Source organism: Mixophyes fleayi, chromosome 5 (assembly GCF_038048845.1).
Source record: "Mixophyes fleayi isolate aMixFle1 chromosome 5, aMixFle1.hap1, whole genome shotgun sequence".
Classification (NCBI taxonomy): Eukaryota; Metazoa; Chordata; class Amphibia; order Anura; family Limnodynastidae; genus Mixophyes; species Mixophyes fleayi.
Window position 1 is genome coordinate 278,616,974 of NC_134406.1, and position 27,756 is coordinate 278,644,729.

The 27,756-nt window shown below is 43.9% G+C and overlaps 1 protein-coding gene across 1 annotated transcript; it reads left to right on the forward strand.

Annotated features, from left to right (window-relative positions):
• Positions 1-1,666: 1,666 nt before the first annotated feature.
• LOC142159417 (uncharacterized) lies at positions 1,667-11,461 on the forward strand. The gene is made up of 2 exons (XM_075214296.1): positions 1,667-1,754; positions 9,924-11,461. The coding sequence occupies exon 2, from the start codon at positions 10,003-10,005 to the stop codon at positions 10,897-10,899; it is 897 nt and encodes a 298-aa protein (XP_075070397.1). The 5' UTR covers positions 1,667-1,754; positions 9,924-10,002; the 3' UTR covers positions 10,900-11,461.
• The last annotated feature ends 16,295 nt before the right edge of the window (positions 11,462-27,756 follow it).

Here is a 27,756-nt window from a genome sequence, read left to right on the forward strand (position 1 = left end):
CGTCACATACATGTAGTGATTAACCCCTTCCCTGTCACATACATGTAGTGATCAACCCCTTCCCTGTCACATACATGTAGTGATCAACCCCTTCCCTGACACATACATGTAATTAACCCTTCCCTGTCACATACATGTAGTGATTAACCCCTTCCCTGTCACATACATGTAGTGATTAACCCCTTCCCTGTCACATACATGTAGTGATCAACCCCTTCCCTGTCACATACATGTAGTGATCAACCCCTTCCCTGACACATACATGTAATTAACCCTTCCCTGTCACATACATGTAGTGATTAACCCCTTCCCTGTCACATACATGTAGTGATTAACCCCTTCCCTGTCACATACATGTAGTGATCAACCCCTTCCCTGTCACATACATGTAGTGATTAACCCCTTCCCTGTCACATACATGTAATTAACCCTTCCCTGTCACATACATGTAGTGATGAACCTCTTCCGTCACATACATGTAGTGATTAACCCCTTCCCTGTCACATACATGTAGTGATCAACCCCTTCCCTGTCACATACATGTAGTGATCAACCCCTTCCCTGACACATACATGTAATTAACCCTTCCCTGTCACATACATGTAGTGATTAACCCCTTCCCTGTCACATACATGTAGTGATTAACCCCTTCCCTGTCACATACATGTAGTGATTAACCCCTTCCCTGTCACATACATGTAGTGATCAACCCCTTCCCTGTCACATACATGTAGTGATTAACACTTCCCTGTCACATACATGTAATTAACCCTTCCCTGTCACATACATGTAGTGATGAACCTCTTCCGTCACATACATGTAGTGATCAACCCCTTCCCTGTCACATACATGTAATTAACCCTTCCCTGTCACATACATGTAGTGATGTAGCCCTTCCCTGTCACATACATGTAGTGATTAACACTTCCCTGTCACATACATGTAATTAACCCTTCCCTGTCACATACATGTAGTGATGAACCTCTTCCGTCACATACATGTAGTGATTAACCCCTTCCCTGTCACATACATGTAGTGATTAACACTTCCCTGTCACATACATGTAATTAACCCTTCCCTGTCACATACATGTAGTGATTAACACTTCCCTGTCACATACATGTAATTAACCCTTCCCTGTCACATACATGTAGTGATCAACCCCTTCCCTGTCACATACATGTAGTGATCAACCCCTTCCCTGTCACATACATGTAATTAACCCTTCCCTGTCACATACATGTAGTGATGTAGCCCTTCCCTGTCACATACATGTAGTGATCAACCCCTTCCCTGTCACATACATGTAATTAACCCTTCCCTGTCACATACATGTAGTGATTAACACTTCCCTGTCACATACATGTAATTAACCCTTCCCTGTCACATACATGTAGTGATCAACCCCTTCCCTGTCACATACATGTAGTGATCAACCCCTTCCCTGTCACATACATGTAATTAACCCTTCCCTGTCACATACATGTAGTGATGTAGCCCTTCCCTGTCACATACATGTAGTGATTAACCCCTTCCCTGTCACATACATGTAGTGATCAACCCCTTCCCTGTCACATACATGTAGTGATTAACCCCTGAGGTGCGGGTGTAATGGGCGCCGGTCGTCACGTGACAGAATTGATTCGTTTCCGGCCGCGGAGCGGGGGCTGCCGGGAGTTGTAGTTCCGGGCTGTAGGACTACGAGTCCCAGCATGCAGCGCGGTGTTAGGACTGCTCCAGCCTGAGCCTGCAGGGTAAGAGCCTGTCCTGTGTGTCTGACCCCAGGAGCTCGCACTCTAGTTCTGTGAGACAGTCCCGATGTTCTCCTGCATGTTAGGTGTAATTCTCCCATCCTGTGACAGGTACCAGGGCCTGCTGGGCTCTGTAGTGCTCCCTAGGAGATACCTGCAGGTAGATGTGTATCATTACTAGTGGGGTACAGAGATCTGGGGGGACTGTGGGAAATGTAGATTATTGGGTGAAGGAGACGTCAGGTGTCACCGGCTGCGGAGGGTGCAGCAGTATATACAGTATATATATATATATATATGTACACTGTCATCCACGCCATTAAAACCGCTGACTCGTGAAGTGAGTGACATTGGTATAATATTGTTATAAGGGGCTGCGCAGCCGCAGACCGGTCACAGAGCCCCTGCTGACCCCTGTCCACCGGTGAGAGCACCTACAATGGGCTCGTGAGCGCCAGACGTGGATCATGGACTAATGGAAGTAGGTGGCCTGGTCTGATGAATGACGTTTCCTTTTACATGATGTGGACGGTCGGGTGCGTGTGTATCATTTACCTGGGGAAGAGATGGCCGCAGGATGTACTATAGGAAGAGATGGCAGCCGGCGGAGGCAGTGTGATGCTCTGGGCAATGTTCTGCTGGGAAACCTGGGTCCTGGCATTCATGTGGATGTTACTGTGACACGTACCACCTACCTGATCATTGCTGCAGACCAAGTACACCCCTCATGGCAGCGGTATTCCCTGATGGCAGTGACCTCTTACAGCAGGATAATGCCCCTGTCACACTGCAGGACTTGTTCAGGAATGGTTTGAGGAACATGAGTTCAAGGTGTTGACTTGGCCTCCAAATTCCCCAGATCTCATCCAATGGAGCGTCTGTGGGATCTGCTGGAGAAACAAGTCCGAGCCACGGAGGACCCACCTCACAACTTCCAGGACTTAAAGGATCTGCTGCTAACGTCTTGGTGCCAGATACCACAGGACACCTTCAGAGGTCTTGTGGAGGCCTCGACGCGTTAGAACTGTCTTGGCAGCACGAGGGGGACCTACATAATATTAGGCAGGTGGTTTTTATGTTGTGGCTGATCGGTGTATATACCCTCAGTGGTCACTTTATTAGGTACACCTTTCTAGTACTGTGTCTTTGCCCCAGAACAGCCAGAATACTTTATTGCATGGATACAACATGGTGCTGGAAACATTCCTTCTATTCTGGTCCATGGTGACATGAGAGCATCACACAGTTGCTGCACATTTCTGTTGCAAATCTCCTCTTCCACCACATCCCAATGGCGCTTTATTGGATGGAGATCTGGTGACTGTAGAGGCCATTGGAGTACCCTGAGCTCAGTGTCACGTTACTGGAACCAGCTTGAGGTGATCTGTGACCTGGAGCGTTATCCTGCAGGAAGTGGCCTTTACAAGAGGTGTAGACTGTCATGAAGGACTGCAGATGGTCAGCAACAATACTCAGGTAGACTGTGGCATTTAAACAATGCTCAATTGGTATTAAGAGACCCAATGAGTGCCAAGGAACATTCCCCACAGTATTACACCAGCAGCCTTCATCATGGACACGAGGCATAAAGGATCCATGATCCACGGTGGCTTCATGTTTACATCAAATTCTGACCCCGCCATCTTCATTTCGCAGCAGAAATTGAGGTTTGTCAGACCAGGCCACATTTTTTCCAATATCTAACTATCCAGTTTTGTGAGCCTGTGCCCACTGCAGCCTCGGCTGACAGGAGTGGGCCACGGTGGGGTCCTCTGAGGCTGTGTCCCATCCACTTCAAGGTCCGACGTGCTGCGTGTCGGGGATGTTATTCTGCCACTGATGTACATGGTTATTTCTGTTACTGTCACCTTTCCGTCAGCTAGAACCGGTCTGCCCATCTTCTCTGACTGCTCTTATTAACAAAGTGTATTCAACGCTCAATATATGTTTCTTGTTTCCCGCAGCATTTTCTGTAAACCCTACAGACTGTTGTGAGTGACAGGAGATGAGCGGTTCCTTAGATACTCAAACCACCCGTCTGATACCAATCGTTCCACGGTCATCGTCACTCAGATGTATTTATTTGCAGTCTGTATTGTACTGCACTGTATTTCGTGTTCTGGTTTGTCCCGTGCTCTGTGTACGGCACTGCTGACACTTCGAGACGTCTTATAAATAAAAGATAATAATAATCAAATTTTTTCCCCATTCTGGGGTTTGGTCTGAACAACAACTGAACCTCTTGACCATGTCTGCATGTGGTTATGCATTGATTAATATGATTGGCTGGTTAGAAATTTATATTAACGAGCAGGTGTACAGGTGGCCACTGAGTGTAGGTGTCCAGTAAAGGTGGACGCTCAGTTCGGCCGCCCTCAGTATTATTCCACTGGGGGCACAATCTCATCTGATCCGATCAGGGGTTTATTGTATTTTTAGATTCCAGTCCAGGGTGTGAATTGATGGTATAACAGCCAGATAAACACATCTATACATCCAAATATGTATATGTATATATATATATATATATTGCCAAAATACCTTTTTTCCCCCAATCTTAAGTTGAAATAAAAAAGTCATTCAAAATGTTATTTTCATTTCAACTTCACCTTATAGGCTATGAGAGAAGACATTTTTCATGACTGTCACTGTCTAGATGGCGCTGTTTTTCAGTACAATGTGACAGCTGGGTCTCTGTATTTATCGTACTGCCCATTAATAAGAACTAATCCTAGATAGTGAAGATGTGTGCAGCACGGTGGCTCAGTGGTTAGCACTTCTGCCTTACAGCACTGGGGTCATGAGTTAAATTCCCGACCATGGTGTTATCTGTGAGGAGTTTGTATGTTCTCCCCGTGTTTGCGTGGGTTTCCTCCGGGTGCTCCGGTTTCCCCCAACACTCCAAAAACATACTGGTAGGTTAATTGGCTGCTAGCAAATTGACCCTAGTCTGTCTGTCTCTGTTTGTGTATTAGGGAATTTAGACTGTAAGCTCCAATGGGGCAGGGGACTGATGTGAGTGAGTTCTCTGTACAGCGCTGCAGAATTAGCGGCGCTATATAATAAATGATGATGATGATGTGTGGATTAGTGTCCATGTAAGAGACAAGCTGTCATAAGTGTGTAAGTATTATGCCAACTGGCGTCCGCTCCACATGACTCCAGGTACAGAATAAATACCTGTATACATGGACATGACTAACGTTGCTGTGTAGAAATAGTAAATATACAGCTTCACACACAATGGAGACTTTAAAGGGTTAATGATAGTGTCCTTCAATAGACGATTACACAGGAAGTCATTGTGCACAGGAAAAACACTCCCCCTTCAGTTTTCACTCCATTGTTGTTCTTCTAAAGTAATTTCATTGTTGTATAAAATATATAAAAAGAAATGAAAGGAGGGGGCGCTTCCATGGTGTAAAATAATTGAAAATATTTTATTAAGACATAACCACTGCACACGTACCAGATTTGTGCGATATATAAGCGGATCTCAATGTAAAATACTGTATCATTCTAAAGTCTTTTTTATCTCATGGAACTGGTGTATCGGGCTCAGCACATGAAGAGTCGTCACCTTAACCCCTCCTGACCAAGTCAGTTGATGAAACGCGTTGGTGGCAGCTTGGAGCGAGTATTCGACATTACTCGTTATATGCTGTACACCAGGTCCGTGAGATGAACAGGACTTGGGATTTCGTGACTTGAACGATGCTCTGATAATTCAGTAAGAACCAGTGACAGCCTTAAAACATGCACCGTCCACAGGATGTGTCGGTTACAGTATCAGGTCTGTCATGATTTTGACCTTATCAGAATAATTAGGAAAATAAAATATAAATGTGGTCAATATCCCTCACAGAAATAGGAGTTGTTTTTCGATAAAATGGTCAAAGTAATCACAATCTATAAGTATACAAGGGGTTAATACGTGATAAGTTATGTTTTTATTGCCCAGCAATGATAAAAGATTAGAAAATTCCTTAGGTTGGAAAAGTCTACAGTCACGGCCAAAAGTTTTGAGAATGACACAAATATTATTTTTCACAGTCTGCTGCCTCAGTTTTTATAATGGCAATTTGCATATACTCCAGAATGTCATGAAGAGTGATCGGATGAATTGCAATTAATTTCAAAGTCCCTCTTTGCCATGACAATGAACTTTACCCAAACACAACATTCCCACTGCAATTCAGCCCTGCCACAAAAGGACTAGCTGACATCAGGTCAGTGATTCTCTCGTTAACACAGGTGAGAGTGTGGACGAGGACAAGGCTGGAGATCACTCTGTCATGCTGATTGAGTTAGAACAACAGACTGGAAGCTTTAAAAGCATGATGGTGCTTGAAATCATTGTTCTTCCTCTGTTAACCATGGTTACCTGCAAGGAAACAGTTGCAGTCATCATTGCTTTGCACAATAAGGGCTTCACAGACAAGGATATTGCTGCTAGTAAGATTGCACCTAAATCAACCATTTATCGGATCATCAAGAACTTCAAGGAAAGAGGTTCAATAGTTGTGAAAAAGGCTTCAGGGCGCATCCAAGAACGTCCAGCAAGTACCAGGACAGTCTCCTAAAGTTGATTTAGCTGTGGGATGGGGGCACCACCAGTGCAGAGCTTGCTCAGGAGTGGCAGCAGGCAGGTGTGAGTGCATCTACATGCACAGTGAGGCGAAGACTTTTGGAGAATGGCCTGGTGTCAAGAAGGCCAGCAAAGAAGCCACTTCTCTCCAGGAAAAACATCAGGGACAGACTGGTATTCTGCAAAAGGTACAGTGACTGGACTGCTGAGGACTGGGGTAAAGTCATTTTCTCTGATGAATCCCCTCTCAGATTATTTGGGGCATCTATATAAACACTTGTCCCGAGAAGGAAAGGTGAGCGCTACCATCAGTCCTGTGTCATGCCAGCAGTAAAGCATTCTGAGACCATTCATGTGTGGGGCTGCTTCTCAGCCAAGGGAGTGGGCTCACTCACAAAGAACACAGCCATGAATAAAGAATGGTACCAAAACATCCTCCAAGAGCAACTTCTTCCAACCATCCAAGAACAGTTTGGTGATGAACAATGCCTTCTCCAGCATGATGGACACCTTGCTATAAGGCAAAAGTGATAACTAAGTGGCTCGGGGATCAAAACATCAACATTTTGGGTCCATGGCCAGGAAACTCCCCAGACCTTAATCCCATTGAGAACTTGTGGTCAATCCTCAAGAGACGGGTGGACAAACAAAAACCCACAAATTCTGACAAACTCCAAGCATTGATTAGGCAAGAATGGGCGGCCATCAGTCAGTATGTGGCCCAGAAGGTGATTGACAGCTGCCAGGGCGAATTGCAGAGGTCTTCAAAAAGAAGGGTCAACACTGCAAATATTGACTCTTTGCATAAACTTAATGTAATTGTCAATAAAAGGCTTTGACACTTATGAAATGCTTGTTATTTACCATAGCAACATCTGACAAAAAGGTCTAACAACACTGAAGCAACAAACTCTGTGAGAACCGATACTTGTGTCATTCTCAGAACTCTTGGCCAGGACTCTATATGAGTGTATGTATATATTGTATGTGGGGAAAAATACATAAACACAATTCTTTGCATAATTAATATTTGTGGAGACCTCTGTATGTATTTGTAACCAGCGGAACCAGACACATGACAAGTCCCATAAGGATGCTATAGAGGTAATGTATCTTCTCAATCATGTTTTCTGTGGGTATGTTGGGAAAAATAATACTCTGTTTACTGGACTTCTTATCAAATCTGTTCTAGAAAAACGTTTGAATAATCCTGGAACGTGTTATTAGAAGTAGGGATGTGCACCGGCCACTTTTGGTGTCTCGTGTTTTGGGTTCGGATTTGTTTCGCAAAACACCTGACAAAAGGTTTTGGTTCGGATTTAAGGTTTTGGATTAGGATTTATTTTGAAAAAAACCATAAAAAGTGTTAAAAACAAGTTTTTTTGGTTTATTTTCACTCCTACGCTATTATTAACCTCAATAACATTCAATAACAATCATTTCCACTAATTCCCAGTCTATTCTGCAGAATCAGTGAACTTTGTAATATTGCAGTACCAATGGATTTATACTGCAGGATTGTTTTTGGATATTTTTTTTTATAACTTTTTTAAAAAGTGCTGTGCTGTGCTGTTTTCCCAGCACAGCACGAGATATAGCAGGACAGAGGACCACCTAACACACCCTCCCTCTACCCTGATCAATGCCTGAGTGAAGATGGCGGGGAATTTATAGGATCCGAGTATCGCGAGATCCGATAGCGGGATTATGACTCAGAGCCTCGGTTTCAGTTTTGCAATTGGCGGGAATACCCGGATCTGTCTCGGATCCGGCTCGGATCGGCAACGTTCGGGTGGGCTCGGATTTCAGATATCCGAGGCCGCTCATCTCTAATTAGAAGGTGTAAGAGAGGCTGGTATTCCAGCACAGCTTTTGCCCCGATATCTCTAGAAAAGGGGGGAATTTGGTTGGAAAATGAAATGGTTTGAAAAGCGCTGGAATGATTTTTGTAATTGTCAGTTCTTGGGTCTCGGTCTAATTGTCAGTTCTTGGGTCTCGGTCTTGTAGAGATGAATTGTCCCTACCACCTATCTTTCTACAGGCAGCAGATTGTGCAGGGGCTATGTGAGTGTGCTAACACCGTTCCTGTTTTTAATTGCTGGTTTATTTTAACAAAACTGTTTTGCATTTGTATTTATTTTTTCTTATTGTCATCTCCAGTTTTATTCCATAAGTATTGTGACTTTTTGTCATATTAAACTCCTTTTAATCGTGTTCATTAGGCTGTCAGGTAGGCTTGGTTTATGCTGTTTGGTTTACAATAACTGGCATTAGATAAGGTTTTGATTCTAGTCCGCCATCAGTCAGGGGTCACTGAAGACCTCCTGAGTGTCAGCTCTTGAACTAAATCTTAGTGTTGGCAGAATTGGGTGTTTAATAGTCAGTGTGAGAGAGAATTTTGGGGGATTTTAGCCATTTTAAGACAGGTGGTTTTGTTTTGATTAACCCTTTCACGTCACGCATGCCCAGGTAGGTTTGATTGTGACAATGAACATTTCCCATTATTCAGTTATCTGAGAAGTTTGTAAGTTCAATTTTTGTTACTGCTATTATTTACCCATCTTGTGGCCTGGTGGCGTTCATGCCCCCTCCTCTCTTTCTGGGTTTGTCAGCGAGAATTTAATGGTTATATCCAGGAAACAGTATTGATGTTTCATTATCTGTAATGTGAATCTAAGTGTCTGATAGCGGCTCTCATGTAAATGGTACATTATTGTAAGTGTCTGCATCACCTGATTGCACCCAGCGGACACAGCGGTAACACCCAGAACACCAACTTTACAAGGTTCTTTCTCCATCTTAAAGGATCATGTCCGTTATTACCAGGATATGTGCTGGCGCTTGTCCTTCACTGCGAGATTTATAACTACAAAATGGTTCACCTTATGCTTTGTTTTATTGGTAATGAGGCAGCGCATGGCAGGTAGTGAGATTATCCCTATAAATTAGTCACTTGGCCATGTTATCATCATCATCATCATCATCATTATCATTGTTACGCTTCACAGAACTCTGCAGGGCTGGATAACAGTAAAACAACTCGTACATTGGAGGTTGACGAAGACAGTGCAGACATGAGAGAGGGTACACAGGGTCCTCACTACCCACTAGTTCTAAGAGCTTACTATCGTAAAACCTTGTCATCGTACAGATCACTTTATCTCCTTCCACGGTTGTGTATTCCTAATGACAGTAATGGGCAGCATGGTTGCTCAGTGGTTAGCACTTCTGCCTCACAAGCACTGGGGTCATAAGTTCGATTCCCAACCATGGCCTTATCTGTGAGGAGTTTGTATGTTCTCCCCGTGTTTGCGTGGGTTTCCTCCGGGTGCTCCGGTTTCCTCCCACCCTCCAAAAACATACTGGTAGGTTAATTGGCTGCTATCAAAATTGACCCTAGTCTCTCCTTCTCTGTCTGTCTATGTCTGTGTGTGAGCGTGTGTCTATATTAGGGAATTTAGACTGTAAGCTCCAATGGGGCAGGGACTAATGTGAGTGAGTTCTCTGTACAGCGCTGCGGAATTAGTGGTGCTATATAAATAAATGGTGATGATGATGATGATAATGAGCTTTTTCTCTTTCAGGTGGAGGAACTGTGAAGAGTTCTCATTAACATGACTGAGAATTAAGAAACTGCCAGTAGGGAAGGATATACAAGCAGCCATGAGCAACAAGCCAAGTGTTGACCCATTGGTGACCACGTCCGATGTGAAGAAGAATAACAGTGAGAAAGCTGATGTACAGAAGACCTCTGAAATGCCTCCAAGTGTCAAAGTGGAGGAACTTCGTAAACCAACAAAGTCCCCTCGAAAACGACAGAGAGCTCCACCGAAACCTGATGCGTTCATATGTGGTGACTGTGGCAAAGGCAGTCCATGTAAATCTGCTCATCTGCGCCATATGAAGACCCACACCGGAGAGAGACCATATATGTGCAACGACTGTGGAAAAAGGTTCATCCAAATCTCAGAGTACAAGAATCACCAAAGGTCCCACACGGGGGAGAAGCCCTACACCTGCAGCGAGTGTGGTAAATGTTTCAGCCGCTGCACCTACCTCACCATGCACATGAGGACACACACGGGGGAGAAACCATACATGTGCCTGGACTGTGGCAAGAGCTTCATCCAGCACCCACACTTAGTCAACCACCAGAGGATTCACAGTGGGGAGAAACCTTATACCTGTCTGGACTGTGGGAAGAGCTTCAGCCGTAGCTCCACACTGGTGATCCACAACAGAACCCACACAGGGGAGCGGCCCTATACCTGTGCCGAATGCGACAAGAGCTTCCTCCGCAGCTCCGACTTTCAGCGCCACCGCAAGATCCACATTGCTAAGTCCTCCCTCAGTTGCCCAGAGTGCGGGGAAGGTTTCAGCCGCAGCGCCCACCTCATCAAACACCAGCTTAGTCACACAGAGGAGAAAACCCATGTGTGCGTAGAGTGTGGAAAACGCTTCACATGTAACACAACATTTAGACGTCACCAAAACACACACCGGATTAATGCCTTGTACATGTGCTGGAAGAAGATGCAATCCGGTATTCCCTCCTACTAAGTCTACAATCACTGGCGGGGGATCGTGAGGTCATGGACTACAGTGTGGACAGATATTTTTCATGCATTGATGAGGATTATGATTTGCTGCTCTATGACGCAATACTTAGTATCACTATAGACAAGACATGCATTAGAACCTCTGCTGGTTAATATGATAGAATAGATATTGCACCTTCTGTCGGACACTATTGTGCATTAGAACATATGTGGATGTAGGGTTCCCCCACTCCCCAAACTTCCACCCGACATATTTGAATTAATTTCCAACACTAATTTTCATCTGGAGAAGTAAATTGGGCACATACAGAAGTAGCTATTTTTAGAGATGTTGATAATTATAGCAGCTGCCGACTTGTTATATTCTCTTCTCTTATGTATACAAAGATTTACGATCATTGTGAAAATGTTAATTTTAGGCCGAGACAAAGTCAGTGACCGCTAAAGATTTTAGTGCTGTTCTATAAAACCAAGTATGAGATCTGAGTGACCCTGGTGGTATTATTACTGCCAGGTAAACAGTATTCTGTGTAAGTAATAAATTATTCTTTCTGTGTTTGTTACACAGCCTAAAATGCCTTGAGATGTGCAGAACTCATTCTGGATTATTTAAGGTTATTATTTTCTGATATTGCTTAAATTGTGCTTCAAAGAACCTCCACCCTCAACCCCCTGCCCAGGTTATTCTGTGGACCTGGACTTGATTATATTTTGTACCATGTCCCCAGTTATAGTTGTAATTTAGATGATACCATGGACACTTGCACAGAGCCAGACTCCATCAGAATTTGATTGTTCCCATCATAAAGTGTGGAGGGTTTGGGCAGACTGTTGTTTTTTTTATTTAATTTTTCTAAATTATTCATTTGAAAATTTTACAACATGACAATTCATCATCATCATCATCATCATCATCATGAACATTTATATAGTGCCAACAAATTCCGTAGCGCTTTACAATTGGGGACACAGTAATACTCAATACTGGGTAATACAAAGAGGTGAGGGGGCCCTGCTGCAATCTATAGGACAATTCTTATAAAGTAACTGTATAGATATTGGTCCATCTCCAGTAACCCGGACTCACCACGGACAGTGTGGCACTGTGATCCTGGATGCTGGTGTTTGTCTTCTCCCCTTGTTGTTATAAGTGACCCAGGATCACAACTCATTCTCTGTGGCCAGATCCGGGGGTTGGGTGAGGTTGGTGACTGGGAGGAACCTGCATTGTGCTGAATTCAGTCTAATGTCTCCTAGTCTGGTGCTTGGAGCGTTATCTTTCTGAAACGGCCCATTCACAGATGTGATACCGCTGCCTTGAAGGGATGTTCAGCAATAATGTGACAGACAAACGTTGCACTACTTGTACCAAGGGATCCAATGTGTGTCACTAAAACACATTCCAAATTGTTGGCACTGGCACAACGGCTACAGAAACTTAATGGGGTCATCAGCTGCCCTAACCCATCATGACAAGGTTGTGTGTGTGCTGGTTGTGCTCCACTGTTATTTCACCGCTCGGCTGCCGCTTTGCACAAGTCTCCATTATCCCTTTACATCAACCGTCTGTTTCCGACCATCAGACCACAGTTGGCTTCATGTTGTTGTGCGATGGTTTTGTCCTTGATGCACGTGTGATAACCCAGCGTGTTTACATTCCTGATGGGATCATGTAATGTGCAACGAACGACCATACTCTGCGCGGCGTTCAATGTGCGCACTACCTATTGGTGGCTGTCTGTCTCCCCATATTATGCTGTGATTGACGGGGCAGTTATATGGGAAGAGCAAGTGTCTAATAATCCAGCCACTCAGGGTTTACAGATGACTATTGAGGGAGTGGGTCGGGAAATGGTGTAATGGACGATAAGAAGACGACAGTGCTGAGATCTCGTCCATATATTTACGGTTGTTACCAAAATTCTACAAATCCTAATTCCAGCTGAATCTTTCATGTCGGACACGATCCCCAGTTATTAGCTGGGTCATTGGGCTGATCTGTTCAGCGGTTATGGAGATAATAGAGCATTGAGGTTATAATAGTGTAGATACCCAATGTTTCTATCTTGTTGTTTTTTTTAAAATATCAGTTACTGTCCTCCAAGGAGAACCTTGTTTTACAAGCCATTTAGAAATTTGCACCATCACCTGAACTAGGACTAGTGATCTTCTCCCCGCACGGTCCTTGTATACTGATTGGAGGCACTGATCCCTTTTCCTGATCATGTGATAGACTGATTATATCCTCCATTTATTAGACTTCACGTTCATGGCACAATTAAAGACCAACCACAAAGTGACCAAGGGGCATATTGTTCCCTACAGTCAGTTATATAAAGATGATGAATGAGCCACGAGGCTCCCTAGTACTGTGTACCAACACTGGGCTTTATGATCTCAGTCTGATTATTAGTTCTTTATGACCAGTTTCAACTCCCAACATCAAAACCGATCAATATCTCTGCCCCCAATGTGTCCAGCAAGTGCCCCAATTTACTGTCCACACCCCTACGCCATTAAGCCCCTTTTTGCCAAGAGGAATAGGGGGTGTTAGGGAGTATGGTTGCAGAGAACTGGATGTGTAATCCTGTATAACATCATGGGGAGAAATCATGTTATAATTATCCCCAGTATAGAGTGAGAACATTCTGTGATGTTTATATAAATCCCTAAACATGACCGACCACTGAGAGCTGTTATAACCCCCCTCCCGTACCGTGTTTTAGTCCTGGGTACAGTTAATTCCTATATAAATTCCTAGGTGGGGTTCGTCTCTCTCCCCCCCCCCCCCCACGTTGGACAGCTGTGGCAGTGACCCCAATAGTGACACCCCCCCCCCCCCCGATATAATTGCACAGAGGCCAGGTGAGTTGTCGGAGAACAGGATTAATTGAAGGATTAGTCTTTGTGCGGGAGACTGGGCGAAGATATTACAAAGAATTCTAAACTTGGGAGTAAAGTTCAGCTTCTGATTGTAGGGTCCATCTCACACGGTCAGTTGTCCCCCCTCCCTCAGAGAGACAATGTCCCAGGTAGGACTAAGTTCTGTAGATGTTACCTGATGATGTGGCAGATATTGTAGATGGGTCTAATGTGAGAACTCGGGAGTCCTTGTCTTGTTCCGCACCATGACTGGGGTTAGTTATAATGTTCCCTCATATTTCTACAGGATTGGTCTCTTCTGTGCCTCAGTGGGGCTGAGTTACTGGAGAAATTAGATGTATAATTATCTTAAAGTCTTTGTACAGTCCCAGCCTTCTCATGACATCTCCTCTCACAGGGTTTGCTGCACGTTCGCTTTCTACAATAGAAGCAGACAGAGCAATCATACAGCTAACAGCACAGTTTATATAATGAACCCAATACGGTCTGTTCTGACAACCAGGGAATATTAGTAGCTGTTTATATAAATAATCCTGTGTTCATACTGCAGGGAGAGACTTATTATAAGCGAGTGATCCAGACAGCAGACGGAGAGGGATCCGTGGGGTAAGAAGACTGGTTATGCTCAGAGGTTTGGGTAGACTCGGTCTTGTGTGGGGAGAGGAGACCTCACATTCAGAAGATATTAATAAGTTTAAAAAGATGACGCAGGATCATTAATACTAAACTTAAAGCAGCAATCTAATGAACAATGAGTAGTTATGTAACATAAATCACTGGCAGACTAAGAAGAATGTTGGTAATTACCACTTTCCTTTGTTTTTTTTTATGGCTGCTCTTCATTATTTATGCACAGTGTCATGTGATTACCATGGCAACCACAGGCACATAATGTGAGCAGAATGGCTTTGGAGATTTTTATTATTAAAAAAAGAATTTGTAACACACACAGTTATGTAATAACTTGACAATTTCAGAATACTTGAGTTTAAAAGGAGTAAATGGGTCTGAATCATGTTCAGACACAATTTGCATTATATAAAAGAGCATGAGAGTGATCCCGACCATATTCAAATCCAAATGTATCTTTACTTACGTTTCCGTTTGAATCTGGGTGTACGTACGCTCTTCCTAAACGTTACTTCCCGTATGTAGAGAGACATGCTGCAGTATACACACAGGCTTATGTGCAGTATAAGGTCACACATGAAAAACACACTTATTATACATTGTGTGTGTGTATATATATATATATATTATATATGACACTAGCCCCTTTCTGATGATACACACAAGACCATTTCTTGCTTGTACTTTGCTTTTTAATTATTAGGATGACAACTCAAAGCTCCAGATAATGTCCTGTAACCCTGATGTTAAGTTAACAGAGACCAGTTCCCCAGGCACCGGCCAACTTGTTCGGGATCATTCACACTGAATAATGAACAACTCAGGTTTAAATACTTTACACTCCTCCCACATCCCTAGCTTAATGGACAGGTGACACTCCCACCTGGTCTTTATAGAGGAGTTCTCTGCAGGTGCTCTGCTTGATTGCCTTCACTGCAGACACACCCTGTTGTCTGCTCTTAGCTGTGGCAAAAGACCCCTCCAAACCACTTCAAAACATGTAAGTTACATCACACTCTATACTATTATTTTGTCACACATATGTCCTCCTCCTGTGTATCTTTATGCTAGGTGCACTGCTGTATAAGTGTGTAATGTCTGTTACCCTGCAGACTGTATATCTAATTTCTCTCTTAGAGGCCTGTGGAAAACCAAACCCTTTGTCACAGTATATATATTATTATATTTTATTTATGAGGCACCACAATGGGTCCGCAGCGCCGTACAGAGAGCATGGGATAACAGTACAGGGTAATGATACATGGCATACAGGGTAGTACAGAAACAAAGTCCTTTAATGAAACTTGAGGCACACAAGCATAAATCAGGGAACATGGGGGGTCCGACGCTTCTGTACTGCTGAGACGATATTGTGTCAATTACTTCCATTGTTTTACACTGTTGGGAAAGTGCGAGGAGTCAGAGGTATTACAAGGTAATATGTTGTGGGTGTTTGGGGTACGCTTCCAGCGGGTGATTAGGGGTTAGTGGTGTTTGAGGGACAATTGAGATGTGGGTGTTTTGGGGTACACTTGAGATGTGGGTGTTTTGGGGTATTCTTGGGATGTGGGTGTTTGGGGTACACTTGAGATGTGGGTGTTTCGGGGTACACTTGGGATGTGGGTGTTTTGGGGTATTCTTGGGATGTGGGTGTTTGGGGTACACTTAGGATGTGGGTGTTTCGGGTACACTTGAGATGTGGGTGTTTTGGGGTATTCTTGGGATGTGGGTGTTTGGGGTATTCTTGGGATGTGGGTGTTTTGGGGTACACTTGGGATGTGGGTGTTTCGGGGCACACTTGAGATGTGGGTGTTTCGGGGTACACTTGGGATGTGGGTGTTTGGGGTACACTTGGGATGTGGGTGTTTGGGGTACACTTGGGATGTGGGTGTTTCAGGGTACACTTGGGATGTGGGTGTTTGGGGTACACTTGGGATGTGGGTGTTTGGGGTACACTTGAGATGTGGGTGTTTCGGGGTACACTTGGGATGTGGGTGTTTGGGGTACACTTGGGATGTGGGTGTTTGGGGTACACTTGAGATGTGGGTGTTTCGGGGTACACTTGGGATGTGGGTGTTTCGGGGTACACTTGGGATGTGGGTGTTTCGGGGTACACTTGGGATGTGGGTGTTTCGGGGTACACTTGGGATGTGGGTGTTTGGGGTACACTTGGGATGTGGGTGTTTGGGGTACACTTGGGATGTGGGTGTTTCGGGGTACACTTGGGATGTGGGTGTTTCGGGGTACACTTGGGATGTGGGTGTTTCGGGGTACACTTGGGATGTGGGTGTTTGGGGTACACTTGGGATGTGGGTGTTTGGGGTACACTTGGGATGTGGGTGTTTGGGGTACACTTGAGATGTGGGTGTTTTGGGGTACTCTTGGGATGTGGGTGTTTGGGGTACACTTGGGATGTGGGTGTTTGGGGGTACACTTGGGATGTGGGTGTTTCGGGGTACACTTGGGATGTGGGTGTTTGGGGGTACACTTGGGATGTGGGTGTTTCGGGTACACTTGGGATGTGGGTGTTTGGGGTACACTTGAGATGTGGGTGTTTCGGGTACACTTGGGATGTGGGTGTTTGGGGTACACTTGGGATGTGGGTGTTTTGGGGTACACTTGGGATGTGGGTGTTTTGGGGTACACTTGGGATGTGGGTGTTTCGGGGTACAGCTGATAAAATAATATAAAAGATAAACAGGAATATTCGGGTGAGTGTCCAGTTTGAAAGGTTTCGGGTCACACCAAATTTTTGATTGTAACCTGTGGGGTTGTTACATTTTCGTGAACGTAAAAAGGACTTATGGGTCTGTTCATTCACCTTTAACTAAGTGCAGCTTTCGTTCCTGTGTAATAGAGGGGCCGGGGGCTAGTCATTACATCACCTGCCCCCACGAAATAAAAATCTAAGTTATGTGAATTTGGAAAAGGTATTGCGGAAGATAAATGATATTTTATTTACAATGGGCTCTATGGTTTATATCCTATGTAACAGTCCACTAGTCGCCCATCGGGGCTTCAGATAACTGGGGTGTGTACAGCTTTAGGGGGGTGATTAGGGGTCGGGCAGGTAGACTTTGGCCGGGGGGCCAGCACCCAGCACTGGCCCATAAGCAGCGGCCCATCCTTAAAGAGTGTTTTTGGTACAATATATATCTATCAATATATAAAAAACAGGCTGTTTCAGTCTTGCTTCACCCGGCGGTTCTGTATTACTATAAATAATAAATCTTAAATAATGGAAATAAATAATGCAACAAAAAACAAACCTCACTTTATATTGTATGTTATTTATTGTATATGTTCTTTCCCCTACAGCACCTTTTTCTTTCCATACGTGACTGATTATCATGGGGTAGATATTTATATCATATTATAGCAATAGATTATATAATATTGTTCTATTACAGTACTGAAGACAGGGGCTGATTTATAAATGTACAAGTGCTAATTGCTTTAAAAAACTGATGTTTTGCCAGTAAAAGGGTTTGAGCAGAGCACTGGTGTCAACCTGACACCCTCCCAGACAAGTCCCCCACGAACCAGGGGGGTTGTGTGGGGGGGGGCAGTGTGGTACTAGGTGGCCGACCCCCCCTCCTCCAGGACCAGCCACCGTCCTTAATGTGCCTGTATATCTATTGATCATGTACAGAGGTCATACGTGACAGGTGCCGTCCTGTGTGTGCAGGGAGAGGGGTCTGCAGCAGTGAGTGTAAGGGGGGGGGGCTGCTATAATGTGTGATATGAGGGAAGGTGGGAGGTAGCTGTTAATTTAATGGTGGGGTCTAATTATTTAATGGGTGCTATTTTATTTGTGGGGTGATGATGGGGCAATTTAATTTATTGGTGGGCTATTTAATACTGGGGTTTATTAAGATGGGGTGACAGGACCTTTAGTTTGATGCTGGGGTAGTTTGGGGCTATTAATTGAATGTGGGGCTGACTTTGGGGAGGAGCGCTATTTACTAAATGTGAATGGGAATTATTTAATGTGGCTGCTCCTGCATTGGCCAAAATGGTCTTTGGCCGTCCCGCCTGGGGGGCCATATGCCCCTCGGCCCATCCTGCGCCTGTTCTCCACCCATTGCACATTTACCTGTCTCTGGGAACCGTCCATTCATTTAATCTGCGATATCCAAAGTGTGATGATCTCATCCAATCATCTACTATCAGCAGAGGTGGTGAATATAGAGGGGGTACTGGGCAGTTTTAAATCCTCACCACTGCGGTGCCCACAGGGCCCTTCCACCATATACTCACCGACCTTGGCACCTACTGGTATCGTTCTCCCACTGATTCTATACCCTGTGGGCTCCAGTGGCTTCCACCAGTTCAGATGGGGGAGTAATAAGACAGACAGGGAAATGTCATTTGGGGTGTGGAGATTTTATATGTGTCAGCAATGCGTCCGTTCCCCATAGATACCCCAGTGCTGGCAAATGGACAATGATTTGATATTTTAGGAAATTATGATGTTATTTGTTCTCTGATTATGTTTCAGTCTCATTCAATAACTTCACTTTTTGTTGGAATCCAGTTTGATAAGATAATAGAGGTTGGGGCGTTAATGGTACATTATCTATCCAGCAGTCACATTATACCCTCTGTCATTTATATTACACAGATCTGCGATGAAAAATCTTTTTTAACAAATTTATGTGATACTTGTGGATTTTTGGCTTCTGAACACGAAAATGACTCACGATTTTACATATCACATCACGTTTTTCTGAAAACGTGTATTTATGTATAAGTCATTTTTTTTCATATTCTTTAAAATAATAAATGTATTCTGCCTACATTTATTATAAAAGATTGTTTTAAATGAATTCAGTCTTTAGTATAGAACGTTGCAATTCAGTTCTCGTCATAAAACTTCCCCCCACCCAGTGCCAGATTAAGGTCCACATGGACCTAAACCCCATTGTCACGAACACGCCCCCAGCTGCCCTGACTTTGGGGTGTTCGCTGTATGAGGTCACATGATTCAAGCCCGCAGTCTCTCTCCACCAATCACACAGGTTACAGACCTACGGAATCGCCCCCACACAGGGCTCTCACCCCCCCACACACTTCAGGTTCTGCCACCACCCAATACGGGCAATAGGACCCCAATATACTGGCACACACTGGCACACAGGCTTCTAGTTATCCACAAACTAACAAGACTCACACCAGCACACACAGGGTTAACTCTTCACACCTCCAGGCTGTTACACAAATATAAATACAAGCACACACAGCTTGTTAATCACATGTATCAACAAATCACACACTGGCATTCCAAGGGTTATCCTGGTCAAGCTCTTTTCTAACAGGCTAATGGATTCTTTAGAGTATAAAGGACGCAACTTATTAAATTATAGATTTAATATACAAAAATACAGGGCATACAGATAACAAAAATAATGAATAACAATTAACAGATTGACATAACACACAAAGCAGTTTAAAATAAAAGGTGTTACATTCAGATTTGCACTTACATGAATTGCATTCTGGCCAAGGGAAATTTGGCTTGGAAGATGGACAGCTTATCAATGTGAATTGATTTCCAAAAAAGTTTAACCCTTGCCCCTTCCCAACACAGGTTTTTAAGCAAAATGAAATGGGATGGTCTTCACAGGGGCAGCGTTTAATGTTAATAGGGTGCAGGGATGTTATATGGGTGTCACCTAAGGCCTGTTCAAAACTATTCCTAAGTTTTGATCTGTCTCAGCTTTTCACAGATATATCCCAGAGAAATAACTCCCCCTTCAATAATCCAATCATAATCTCCCGCACATTTAAATACCAAACCTGATGGAATTATGACAATGTGAGATACCTTTTCCAAAGATATGTGATTATAGCTGTTCACGGATACCCCCGTACTTGTCATTCACAACCCTGGTGTGATTTCTGCGCCTCAGTATGGAATGGCACCCGGGTGTCCCAAAATATGAACTATGAAGACATTTTCCTTTGAAGGTCATATTTCTATATACCTGTATAGGCTTTCTCATGCTGCCTACCAGGATCTCCAGCTGTGATCGGCCCCAAAAAGTCTATTCAAGTGTCTAAAGCTAACAGTAAGAGATCCTGGAAGCTGCAAAGCCAGAAAATACATTTACATCAGACTCTCTGGGCCTGATTCATTAAGGATCTTAAATGAAGAGGATTCTTATTTCAGACTTCTGGACAAAACCATGTTACACTGCAAGGGGTGCAAATTAGTGTTTTGTTTTGCACATAAGTTAAATACTGACTGTTTTTTCATGTAGCACAGAAATACTTGATAGCTTATTTGTACACTGAAATTTAAAGTTGATATTTGTGTGCTACATGAAAAAACAATCAGTATTAAACTTATGTGCAAAACAGAAAAATAGTTTGCACCCCTTGCATTGTAACATGGTTTTGTCCAGGAGACTGAAATAAGATACCTCTTCATTTAAGATCCTTAATGAATCAGGCCCCTGTCTTTACACTTTAACAGCTCAATTGATCTCCATGGGTTCATTTGAGACAACCTATTTACACTGCAGTTATGATTTATCCCTTATAAATAACTGCAAGCTCTCTATGTTCACAACACCCATACTGTCTAAAGGAACATTGCACACACATAACAACTACAACTACAAGGGGAGCTGGCGAAGGTGGAACCAAATACAACAGATACAACACAGTTTTGCCCTGTGCTGGCTCATTTTAACCCCTGCCTACCACCACAAACACACACAGTGTATACTACACACACACAGTACATATGCATTCATAGATTCTTCAAAAAGAAGTTTAAAAGTTGTTTCATTGCACAATGACAATACATACGCGACAATACCATTAGCACATTCAGTCTATCTTAAAGAAACATGAACATTTGAAAACTGTTTTGGAACTGATTGGATATGCAAAACACAACTGGTTAATATGTGGAGATTTTAAAATTGCATGCATGGTACTTGGCCAGCAACAAGGTTACACCAAATTCCTGTGTTTTCTCTGTGAATGGGACAGCTGAGCTAAAAATTTACATAAAAAAACAATTGGCCAGCTCGAAAAAGTTTAGAAATTGGAAAAAATTATTTCATCAAATCCAGTTTAGTAGATCCAAATAAAGTTTTACTTCCACCTCTACATATAAAACTAGGACTGATGAAACAATTTGTAAGAGCACCGCCTAATGATGGAGAAACTTTCAAATATCTTTGCACCAAATTCCCTGACATATCCGATGCTAAACTGAAGGAGGCATTTTTACAGGCCCTGACATTAGAAAGTAAATAAAAGATGAACATTTCGGGCGTGTAATGAATATTGTGGAACTTTCGGGACTTTGTTCAAACAAATGATTTCAAAACTTTTAGGCAACGTCAAGGATCCAAACTACAAAGAATTTGTCAGGGAAATGCTTAATAGTTACAGTAACCTTGGCTGTAATATGAGTTTAAAGGTACATTTTTTTGAATTCCCATATTGAGCATTTCCCAAATCTCAGAGACTACAGAGAAGAACAGGGTGAACGGTTCCACCAAGACGTTAAAGGTGTAGAAAGAAGATACCAGGGTGGTTGGGACGTCAGCATGATGGCTGATTACTTCTGGATGATACAGAGAGACGATACAGGAAAAACTTATAATTATTATTATTATTTATTTGTTAGGCCACAAGGTACCCGCAGCGCCGCACACAGTACTAACAGTAGACTATACAGGGTGAAACCATACAGAACAATGAACAAAAAGTACCAATACTTCAGAAACTCCGGCTAGTCATATGCAGTAAAGATGGAGCAGAAGAACAGGTGAGGAGACAGGAGGGGAGGGGTCCTGCTCATACGAGCTTACATCCTAAGGGAGGGTAAACAGACCAGGCACAAGAGGAGCCAGTTGAGGCAAGAGGAGAGCAGGGAGGACGAGCTAAAATGAGGAGATGGGGGTTAAGTAGATGGTTGGTAGGCTTTGAGGAAGAGGTGAGTTTTGAGTGCACGTTTGAAGGAGCACAGAGTAGGAGAGAGACTGATGGAACGAGGGAGGTCGTTCTAGAGAAGGGGGGCTGCACGGGAAAAGTCTTGGATTCTGGAGTGGGAAAAGGTGATAAGAGTGGAGAGGCGGCGGTCGTTGGCCGAGCGAAAGGAGCGGGCAGGAGTGTGAATGGAGAGGAGATTAGAGATATAAGGGGCAGTAGAGTTGGAGAGAGCCTTGTAAGTGGTGGTGAGGAGTTTGAAAAGGATTCTGTAGGGGAAGGGGAGCCAGTGTAAGGCAAGGCAGAGAGGGGAGGCAGAGGAGGAGCGGCGTGAGAGGAAGATGAGTCTTGCGGCCGCATTGAGAGCGGAGGGGGGAGAGACGGGAGTGGGGGAGGCCAGTGAGGAGGAGGTTACAATAATCAAGGCGGGAGATGATGAGTGCGTGGATGATAGTTTTGGTGGCATCCTGAGAGAGAAAAGGACGAATGTGGGCGATGTTGCGTAGTTGGAAGCAACAGGCTTGGGCAAGGGAATATAAGCGAAAAATAAAACAAGGACAATAAAAAACAAGATATTAACGATTTTTTCAATAATTATGGTTTTATTTCTATTATTGTTTGATTTTATTGTTATTTTATTGTGTAACTAAGACAAAAAAACAGTGATATCATCTACATTTCGTATTTCACAATAAATATGTCAATAACAATTAAACTTCTTGTTTTTTTCTTAAAAACGTATGTAACCCCCTTATAGGTAAATGTGCTGTGGTCATTTTTTTTATATACTATTTCTTGATGTACACAGGACTATAATTAAGAATATAAAACTATTATTAAACAAGCTTTCAATACCTTAAATTTGGCAGACCTGTGTTATTACTGTGACCTCCGCAGCGGATTCTAGTTTCTTCTAACAGTCTGGATTTGTGTGAATAGTGTTATAACGACCGACGTGCAGGTTCACACACTGTTATCACCTACATTTCCAGTAATGTTCCATCGAGGTGTCTTACTTACAGTGAGTTTTAATCTTAAAGGTCATTTGCAAAAGAAGATACTCTGGACCTATATTGCAAATGGTGTTTTGTAACGTCTTGTGATTAGTTTTGCGTGAAGTTTTTACAAGTGCAAATTTTTGCATAAGTGGATAAGAGGAACTTATTGCATGGGGGATTTCCTCGCTGAGAGGGTGGATAGGGGATTTCCTCGATGAGAGGGTGGATGATGGATTTCCTCGCTGAGAGGGTGGATAGGTGATTTCCTCGCTGAGAGGGTGGATGCGGGTTTTCCTAGCTTAGAGGGTGGATGAGGTATTTCCTCACTGAGCAGATGGATGAGGGATTTCTTCACTGAGCGTGTGGATGAGGGATTTCCTCGAGGGGTGGATGGAGGATTTCCTCGCCGAGTAGGTGGATGGGGATTTCCTCGCTTAGAGGGTGGATGAGGGATTTCCTCGCTGAGCGGGTGGATGGGGGATTTCCTAGCTTAGAGGATGGATAGGGGATTTCCTCGCTGAGTGTGTGGATGAGGGATTTCCTCGCTGAGAGGGTGGATGAGGGATTTCTTCACTGAGAGGGTGGATAGGGGATTTCCTCGCTGAGAGGGTGGATGGGGGTTTTCCTAGCTTAGAGGGTGGATGAGGTATTTCCTCACTGAGCAGATGGATGAGGGATTTCTTCACTGAGCGTGTGGATGAGGGATTTCCTCGAGGGGTGGATGGAGGATTTCCTCGCCGAGTAGGTGGATGGGGATTTCCTCGCTTAGAGGGTGGATGAGGGATTTCCTCGCTGAGCGGATGGATGGGGGATTTCCTAGCTTAGAGGATGGATAGGGGATTTCCTCGCTGAGTGTGTGGATGAGGGATTTCCTCGCTGAGAGGGTGGATGGGGGATTTCCTCACTGAGCAGATGGATGGGGGATTTCTTTGCTGAGTGGGTGGATGGGGGATTTCCTCGCTGAGCAGGTGGATGAGGGATTTCCTAGCTTAGAGGGTGGATGAGGTATTTCCTCGCTGAGCAAATGGATGAGGGATTTCCTCGCTGATCAGATGGATGGGGGATTTCTTTGCTGAGTGTGTGGATGGGGGATTTCTTTGCTGAGTGGGTGGATGGGGGATTTCCTCGCTGAGCGGGTGGATGGGGGATTTCTTTGCTGAGTGGGTGGATGAGGGATTTCCTAGCTTAGAGGGTGGATGAGGTATTTCCTCGCTGAGTGGGTGGATGGAGATTTGCTCGCTTAAAGGGTGGATGGGGGATTTCCTCACTAAGTATGTGGATGGAGGAAAGTATGTGGATGGAGGATTTCCTAGCTTAGAGGGTGGATAGGGAATTTCCTCGCTGAGAAGATGGGGTATTTCCTCACAGCCTGTGGATGGGGGATTTCCTCACTAAGTATGTGGATGGAGGAAAGTATGTGGATGGAGGATTTCCTAGCTTAGAGGATGGATAGGGAATTTCCTCACTGAGAAGATGGGGTATTTCCTCACTGAGCCTGTGGATAAGGGATTTCCTCGCTGAGAGGGTGAATAGGGGATTTCCTTGCTGACCAGGTGGATGGGGGATTTCCTCACTGAGCAGATGGATGGGGGATTTCCTCGCTGAGTGTGTGGATGAGGGATTTACTCGCTGAGATTGTGGATGGGGGATTTCCTCCCTGAGCTGGTGGGGAGGATGGAGGATTTCCTCGCTAAGATGGTGGATGGGGATTTCCTCGCTGAGATGGTGGATGAGGGATTTCCTCGCTGAGATGGTGGATGAGGGATTTTCTCGCTGAGTGGGTGGATGGGGGATTTCCTCGCTGAGCATGTGGATGAGGAGTTTCCTCGCTGAGAGGGTAGATGGAGGATTTCCTCGCTGAGCAGTTGGATGGGGGATTTCCTCCCTGAGCTGGTGGGGAGGATGGAGGATTTCCTCGCTGAGAGGGTGGATGAGGGTTTTCCTCACTGAGAGGGTGGGTGGGGGATATTCCCTCTTCTGGGGCCTGATTCATTAAGGATCTTAAATGAAGAGGTATCTTATTTCAGTCTCCTGGCCAAAACCATGTTACAATGGAAGGGGTGCAAATGAGTTTTCTGTTTTTCATATAACTTAAATACTGACTGTTTTTTCATATAGCACACAAATATCAACTTTAAATTTCAGTGTACAAATAAGCTATCAAGTATTTGTGTGTTACATGAAAAAACAGTCAGTATTTAACTTATATGAAAAACAGAACACTCATTTGCACCCCTTGCATTGTAACATGGTTTTGTCCAGGAGACTGAAATAAGAATCCTCTTCATTTAAGATCCTTAATGAATCAGGGCCCTGTTTCTTAATGAAATTTGATTTAAAAAAAAAAAAGAATGAGGTCTTTGTCATAGAGATCCAGAGATCATAGATAATTGTGTACAAATATTATTTATAACTCATCAATCACTAATTCAAGGAAATGTTTCTGGTAAAATCATGAGTAGTTAAAGCCACATGTGGGTTGGGGTAGATGTCTGTACTGAACATGGCGGTTGGGGACAGATGTCTGTACTAGACTGTGCATATAGCTGGGAAAGTGTAAGTGACACATGACAGTATTTTCTAGAAGAACAAGCAGCAGCCATTGCAGTGTTTTAAGAGAGTTGAGCAGATCTCTCTTCTATTTACTGCAGTGACTTCTTACAGAAAGAGGACATCGAATGTCTGTCATCTTTAAGGAGAGTGAAACAATGAAATCAGGAAGGAGAAAGGGGGATTTGTGGACCAAATCCAGAGGGATTGTGGGGTGACAATCGACATGAAATCTCCATCAAGAGACATTACTGTACGGATCTTGTTAACTCCGTTATAAGTGTCAGTGAGGGTCTTGCTGATATAGTGAAAAGTACTTCACTTACATACCTGAGCCTAGAGAGAGAGGCTTTGATCAGGGTGCAAAGTTTTTGTGGGTGCAAAATTGTGACAAGATGTATAAACTGGAATTTATTGTAAATTATTAGAGAATAGTTCTCCAAAGTAAAAAGGGAGATGTGGGTGTGGCTACTGTACGGCAGCGGCATTATCAGCTGCCAATATGGACGCAGTCATTGGAGCCTGGAGTTTGTGTGTCAGTACTGGTGGTGGCTACTTGTGCAATGTGGAGACAGTGTGAGGTGGAGATATGAAATATGGAAGAATTGTCAGAACAGCCATTAACCATTTCTTTTTCTAGTTCTGGAGAAGACTTCTGCTCCCCCTGTTGTCATCTACCAGGTCGGAACTACAGTGTGTATTTGTCTTTGGCATCATGTTCACTGCTGGACACAGAACCTGGACACTGGGTAACTGCTGTCACCACGGGGGCCACAAAGATCACCATTTCAGGAAGAGTAATGGAAACAGCAATGACTCAAACAGCTTAACTGAAATGGTGTTGCAGTAGATCTTCAAAATCACCTTGTCCATCTTGTGATGACACTCGTTACACCACATTAATGATGGTTTTATATTTGTGAAGTGTGGGAGGTAGGACACAGAGCTGCTCAGGTACATCTTGTAGGTCATCCGTCCAGTTACTTATCTTGTGGACATCTTTGTCTGCCAGTTGTCACCATGTGATCCTGCAACATACGTCTCTTACATCATTCCCCATGATGGCTCCTAAAAGTGAATAGAGCAACCAGCATTTTGGGCTTTTCTAGTCCAGCCAACACCACTCATACTGTTTCCCAGACAATAGCTTGGGGTTCAACCAAGGTGATGAAACTTCTGAATTTATGATCCAGCCATCCACCTCTACTCCTTCCACAAGGTACTTCCGTTTGGTGACATCTGCACAGTGCATATACTGTGGCCCCTGTGGCTGGCCCAATAAGGGCCAGGCAGCAGGGCACATGCTTTTGCCTGGGTTCTGAATCCCAATGAGCCTCAATCGCTGCCATACAAGAAATTTATGGCAGAAGTAGGTCTTGTACTTATTGAACAGCTAGTCAGCAGATGTCCAGTATAACCGTAAAACCTTCTTAACCCAGCATATTTTGTTGTCAGCTGGGGAATAATGTGAAGTTAAAGTGTTTCTTGAATGGTGTCCCACCTTCCAGGGAGGCATCAGGACAGTTGTTGAGGCTCTGCCCACCTAACAGCAGGTTTTAAAATACTTGTGTGTGGACTTTGGGCAAACACCTATTTCTTTCGAAAGTTTGGTCTGACTTCCTAACTCACACTCCTCCTTGCCCTTGTGTCACCTTCTCAGTCTCTCTCTCCCAATTGTCTTACTCTTCTACTTCCTTCTCCTCTTCCTTACAGCTCTCCCTGCTCGTTTCACCTAATCACTTTCAAATCTCCCTGCCCTCTATTCACCTCCCCCTCTCTCACACCTGTCCTTGTCCTTCGTTCATCTCTTTTGTTCCTGAGCTTCTTTTATATCCTCCTTACTTGCA

Bases quoted from the DNA above. Each gene is read 5' to 3' on its own strand.
- LOC142159417 (XM_075214296.1), top strand. From the start codon at position 10,003: ATGAGCAACAAGCCAAGTGTTGACCCATTGGTGACCACGTCCGATGTG.